The sequence below is a fragment of the Oncorhynchus keta genome, chromosome 32 (genome assembly GCF_023373465.1).
Source record: "Oncorhynchus keta strain PuntledgeMale-10-30-2019 chromosome 32, Oket_V2, whole genome shotgun sequence".
NCBI lineage: Eukaryota > Metazoa > Chordata > Actinopteri > Salmoniformes > Salmonidae > Oncorhynchus > Oncorhynchus keta.
The window spans coordinates 9,812,346-9,818,825 of NC_068452.1; the positions used below are offsets into that span (position 1 = coordinate 9,812,346).

The 6,480-nt window shown below is 44.5% G+C and overlaps 1 protein-coding gene across 2 annotated transcripts; it reads right to left on the bottom strand.

Annotated features, from left to right (window-relative positions):
* Positions 1-679: 679 nt before the first annotated feature.
* On the bottom strand, positions 680-4,807 carry LOC118365029 (interferon regulatory factor 2-binding protein 2-B-like). Of its 2 annotated transcripts, XM_035746925.2 has the most exons (3): positions 4,662-4,807; positions 2,213-4,564; positions 680-1,873 (listed from the first exon to the last, which is right to left on the bottom strand). In XM_035746925.2, exons 2-3 carry the CDS (start codon positions 2,997-2,999, stop codon positions 1,134-1,136), a joined length of 1,527 nt encoding a protein of 508 aa, XP_035602818.2. In that variant the 5' UTR covers positions 3,000-4,564; positions 4,662-4,807; the 3' UTR covers positions 680-1,133. The 2 variants fall into 2 exon arrangements, with proteins under 2 accessions (XP_035602818.2, XP_052346610.1); XM_052490650.1 differs by lacking the exon at positions 4,662-4,807 and having other exon boundaries at positions 2,213-4,587.
* Positions 4,808-6,480: the final 1,673 nt, after the last annotated feature.

Sequence of the window (6,480 nt, forward strand, 5' to 3'; positions counted from 1 at the left end):
TGTGTCAATGCCAATGCCCCTGGGGGCAAAGTGACAAGAGAAGAGATTTGAAAGAGATTTAACTGAATATTGTGTAGATCTTATTGATCTACATGACTTCTGTATATTTCAGCTCCATTGCTAGCCTTACTACCTTTGAGCATGAAACGAAACCACTCGCACAAATTAAAAACTGACTTACCAAGAGATGTATATTAGAGGCTGTTTCAATTGTGCAGAATCACTCAACATCCCCAATAAACAGTGATGTGGAATATCCTTAGTGAACTGATTAAATTAACATTTAAGTCATTTTGGGTTAACTGTACCTGAACTTATAGCATGAGAAACTAAGAATACTTGTGTCTTCACCAGCAATAGGAGACATGCAGTAGATTTTACTAACTTAGTGGTCATTATGTACAATGGCCTCAGTTGCTGTAAGCAAAGCAATCACGAATATTAAAATCATCTGAGGAATTCTTTATGCTGGCATATTCAACTGTATGTTTTACTGCTGTATGGAAAACCTCCTCACTTCTTCCCCCCCCCACACACACACACATCTCCCTGGGTCCCATTTTGTTCTTGTCAAAGGTATTGCATCACTGCCCATGAGTGATTCATAATTGGGACATGACTTTCTCCCTATAGCTTCACTCATTAATGATTGCAGGGAAATAAGCAAACCGGACACTAGTTATTATTACAAGGTCAGAAATTGTATTTGGCAAGTTTTTTTTAAACAAGTGCATACAAGTACAGCTAGAAGCAATTCAGTTTGCCAAGTGCTCGTAGAGTCATATTAGTTAGTCACATTCTATGTTTAACAGGGACTGCCACCAGAACTAAAAAGTACATCGATAGGACATTGAAAAAAAAGAGGGAAGAGGAAAGTAGTCTGTTATGATGAGTACATACCTTTATCTTCAAAAAAAATATATAGAAACACAATGTATTGAAAAACAAAATAATAAAAAAAAATTATACAGCCATGTTTACGAAGTATACAACTTCCCTTGTGTCCAATATGTACATGTCCATCAGGTTCTCTTGGATGGTATGCATGGTACGAGGATTTATATTCATTTGTAATGGTGTACATGTTGGTTGTTTGTTGTGGTAGTTAAAAATAAAAAAAAAGCTGGTAAAAATCAAGGGTCTCTCTCCTTTTTTACTTTAACGTCCCCTGCCAAGATGGTGGCTATTTCACCCTGCATGAAGGCCCATGGTACGTTGGAGCCCACCAGTGGGCATTTCTCCCCGCTGGGGCAGTACACCTCCCCCGTGGCCCCCTGCTGTTTGATACTCTCCCGAGAGCAAGGGAAGCAGAACTTGTGTGAGGGCACCGATGGGCACTGGACAAAGTGCGTGTCCTCCAGCCTCTCGTGGCACAGTGTGCAGCACAGTGGCACGCTGCCCGGCACCGACGAGTCTGGAATGCTCTGCGGCAGCGCCCCGTGAGGGTCCATGCCCTGCGAGTGGGCCGTGGCCACCACCTCCCTCTGGGTCAGCCGCCGCTGGCCTGCAGAGGACGGGGACAGTGGGCTCCCGCTGTTGCGCCGGCCTGCTGCCGTGGTGGAGTGCACCTGGTTGGCATCCTTGGGCGAGCCAGTGTTGCCGGCATTGTCGGCGGCGAGGATGAGTGCTGCCATGGGCGACTGGCCATTCTGTGCCGTGGCCGCCTCCGGTGGGGTGGTGCGACTGTGGGGGGAGATGGTGGAGGGTGGAGCGGCAGAGAAGCCTGGCAGGGAGGCCGGGGGCATCTTGAGGACCTCGGAGGGAGACGGCAACCACGGCTGGCCCTCGCCGCCGTTCATCTTGGGGGCGGAGCCCTCGCCATCCGGCTCAGGGGAGGCTTTCCTCTTCATGCTCCGTGGGTGCTTCCCTCGGTCTGTTGGAAAAGGGGGGGGGGGGTGGAAAGAGGAGTTAAGGGTTAACCAACACTCCAACCACCACAGCAGCAGAAAATGTGCATGCACAGTAAATGAATGAAAATAACGCTGGAGGAATTTATGTTGTTTAATATGTAAACCAAAACGTGCAGAGGAAAAACAAGTGGTATATGTTGTTGGGGATCAGACTAGGGGAAATGTAAACATGCATAAACAAACATTCAGCTGAAAACCCACGTCAACACAGTGGCAAAGTAGCTGACTAAGAACACTGCCAGTTCCTTGTTTTAGTATTCTAAATTAATGCATTCATGTGTGAAAAAAATCCACAGCCCTACCTGGTTTTGAAGAAGTTGCACTTGACTCATATCCCATAACCCGCTGCATCGCCGCATGGTCTTTCTTGAACCTGCTGTCGAATGTGTGGAGAGCCATCAAATCCCTCACTGTTTTGCCTTTGCCCATCCACTCCTCCGCCCGCTTGTGGCTCTCCGACATGTCCGACATGCTATCCGGTCTATGCTTGTCTTTCATATCCTCCCCACGCTTGCCGTGGTCGCCTTGACCAGGAACATTCAATGCGCCCGGCATACCCATTTGAGCGGGCCGACCATTGAGTGCGTGTACTGGACCCATGTTTCCGTTTACTAAAGGCACCAAATTGGGAGGAACCGTGCTAGTCCTGCGAGGGTTGGGGCTCTGGCGGTTCAGCTCCGGCGGGTCGTCGGGTTTTGGAAATCCATTTGGCACAGGGATGCCGTTAACTTGCCTCCCCGGTTGGTACTCCGGTCCCAACCTTGGCGGTCGGTCAGAGAGGGGATAGCGATCCAGAGGCTGAGGCGGACGCGAGCCGGGGTCTCCAGACGAATGGTTGTGGGACTGAATTTCCTTCCCCGAGTGCTGAGGTTTGCCTGGCCCGGGAGATCTCCCGTCCTGGAAGCCATGAGCCCTCTTCAGCTGTCGGGCAGTCTCAATTACAAACTCAATCCGGTCGGCTCCCTCGTAATTGACACATCCCCTGCAAACAGGTTCGGTAAAATCCCAGATCATCGCCCATGGCATGCGGGGCAAATCACACAAATAACACGACTGCCTCCTCGAAGCAGCTACAGCCGCGGACGACATAGTTTTCGAAAAAGTGGATACCAAATTCTCCAAATCTCCCTGGGATTCGTTTTATTCTGTAGAAAAAAAAGGAATCGCGAATAATTGTGTATTTTCCCTCTAGCCAAACAGCCTTAAAACAGCCAAGTTACATTGAGAAGTTCATTGCAGTTGTGTACTTTACTACGGCGCGCCTCAATCTATCTCGCACTACAACTCACAGCTCAAGCTCAATGTAGAGCGGTGACGTCACCGACGACACACCACAAGTGCTTCCAGCAGCTCCAATTCTATTTACTTGATTCTTAGACAGCCCCTCCAGCTCATGCTCACCTTTTTTTTTATTATCTCTTTATCTGTAGGCCCTACCACTTGTGCAATTAGTTTAACTGCCTGCAAGCCCTGAAGATAAACTGGTTGGACGCAGTTGAGCCCTGCTGCTAAAATTATTTATTTCACGTCAAGGTTAATTGTATCAAATCTGTTGATGATAGGCTTCTGCTTACTGAGAATCGACATCCAAAGAAACATCGACAATTATTGCGGCTCCTAAATTGTCTCACGAATGTATAATACCTTTGCATGCAACTCAACAAGTGGCGTTACCTATTTTGCTCCTTTAGGTAGCTAGGCTATGCATGCTCTCCCGGACTGGCACTAGAGCCCTATTTAGCAAATCCTCATTCCAGTCACACTGCCAGCGCAACGTCACGAGGCGGATAGCTTTCACCCAACCATACAATTCGACTCTGTTACCATGGCAGATTTGACCCTCCTCCCTTTCGTCCTTTTAAAACGGGATAGCCTCTTTCCAATTCATAGTTTACGAGTTCAGCTTTGCACACTCGGGACTTGTTTAGACAATTGTTTTCATAATGCAACTATTCTAATTTAACGTCAATGTTTTATCATTTTACAAGTAGCCGCGATTAACTGTTTAGGCTACTTTGTCAATCGCTTGCTACATGCGCCCCCTATTCTATGCAACAATATCACATGAGGTAGTTGGTACATTGTTGCAGTCATACTGTGGCGCGTGCCTGCAACGTCGTTGCAATTCGACATGAGGATATAGCCCCTAACCACAGTTTGATAGCGACGTCTAAATATTGGACAAAGTTCAGCATGACTAACGTACACCAATCAACCCCTCGTGATTCAGTAAACTCGACAACTCACAGCCTGTCTGACTGGCGAACACGGAAACCCCCAGATCAAAGTCACAAACCGAGACAACGTTTGCACTTTTCAATTACTGCGCCCTCGATTCTTAATAGGTCTGGGGGCTATTCGTGTGGATAGTTCGTTTACTTTGATAATTTCGCATAGCCTGAATGTCACTCCGGTCTGGTCTTGTTAGACTGTGAGGAAGGTCTACAAAATAGCCTCAGGCCTACTAAAAAATATGTTATTGCACGAACTGTGTGTGTAGCCTATATAGTTCACTGTAAGGTTTGACAACAAAAAAAAAGTCCTCATTGCCGACCGAGGAATTCTCCGTCATCTACTTTCTCGCTTTGTTAGGGTTAGCCACAACATTGTAACGTAGGTGGCTGTTGTGTGAGAGGCAATACCGCCGAGGAGACCTGCGGATACAAAGCAGTTTTTTGTTGTTGTTGTTGCAAGCATGTAGCCTTACTATATGATGACGTTCAAAACAGGAAGTGAATTTTAGTCACGTACCCGCTTTTTACCTCGCCCATCCGTGGAAAAACAAACGACCCGTTCTGGCTCGCTGCCAAAGATCACAGACGAGCGAGTCACAGCAAGCTAAAGCCAAATACGACAGGAAATGGTTTCTGAAAGAAATCAGGCTCTTTCTTAAAGAGACAGTCGCCCTACATGTGATGAATAGTTTCATTTGTGGATACACCTATTTGTTTATATTAGGCTAAACATGGAAAATGGCAAACTATTCCATTGTATAGCAACAAGCTACAACATGTATGGTAGCATCCTCAGATTGTCCTGTAACAGAGCCGCCGAAAACGTATGGGGAGGCGGCATTTGCCACAGCACCTTTTCAACCCCTTTTGATTTAATAAAAATATATTGACGTAAAGCGTCAGAAAGAGGGGGAAATGTATGTTTTAAGGCCGATTTGCGCACATTTGCTCTGTCCTTTACATCAGACTGCTGCGTGCACAACGCTCAAGGCATGCTCTCCACTTTCCTCCAGTATTTATATAGCAAGCGTCACTCTCTCGTACATAAATGTAGCAACCTATACACCTAAAATGTTGCGATATGACATGCTGTGTTGCATGGAAACGAGACCATTTTCAGCCTGATCAACTGTAGGCTACTAACAACAGCAGCCGCATAGTCGAGCCTACTATAGACACTGTCCCTAAGCAGGTAATGTGTATATTTATAGCCCATTTGTTGGTGAGAAAATGGGAATGGGAATACATTTGGTTTATATTCAACATTGGGCTGACTAGGCTACCTAGACTTTTTCAATCCAAAATTAACTGGAATTAGTAAACACAAAAGCCAACAAACACGTGACCTGATTAGAAAACTCTGGTCCTGTCATAGCCCATATTATTATTTTTTTACAATAGATTAATCACATCATACAAAATATGGTCCATAATTTTTGCTGGTGAGGTTGGTTACCAGATCAGGAAAAACTACAGACCCCAGAATTTTGGGGACTTCGGGACCCGTGATGCCACCTCTGCTCTATAATACTACTAGCCACTTAGCAATTTCTTTAAGTTGGCTTTAGCTATCCCAGTGGTGGAAAAGTACCCAATTGTCATACTTGAGTAAAAGTAAAGATACCTTAATATAAAATGACTTAAGTCAAAGTCATCCAGTAAAATACTACTTGAGTAAAAGTCAAAGAATTTGGTTTTAAATATAATTAAGTATCAAAGTAAATGTAATTGCTAAAATATACTTAAGTATTGAAAGTAAAAGTATAAATCATATGAAAATCCCTATATAAAGCAAACCAGATGCCACCATTTTCTTGTTGTTTAAATGTATGCATAGCCAGGGGCACACTCCAATACTCAGACATCATTTCCAAATGAAGCAGATCATAGGCTGCAGAGAAGACCAGGGATGTTCAGGTGTGTGAATTGGACAATTTTAAGCATTCAAAATGTAACAATTACTTTTGGGTGTCAGGGAAAATGAATGGAGTAGAAAGTATATTATTTTCTTTAGGCATGTAGTGAAGTAGAAGTAATATTTGTCAAAATATAAATACGAAAGTATAGATACCCCAAAAAATGACTTAAGTAGTACTTTAAAGTACTTTTACTTAAGTATTTTACACCACTGAGCTATCCCAACTAGGTTCCCAATCTCCAGGCTATCAATCAATGTAAGAGTAGCTAGCTTGTCTAACTATCTAAGCTGGTATAACTGATTGCATGTTTGTTAAGCAAGCAATAACTAAATGTTGGGTAAGACATTCCTTCAAATGTTTTACCCAGATTAGCAGAGATGCAGAGAAGCATATTTCGTTTTTTTTTTTTAATGACCA

Bases quoted from the DNA above. Each gene is read 5' to 3' on its own strand.
- LOC118365029 (XM_035746925.2), bottom strand. From the start codon at position 2,999: ATGTCGTCCGCGGCTGTAGCTGCTTCGAGGAGGCAGTCGTGTTATTTG. The intron at 1,874-2,212 runs GTAGGGCTGTGG...CTTTTCCAACAG, and splicing joins TGCAACTTCTTCAAAACCAG to ACCGAGGGAAGCACCCACGG.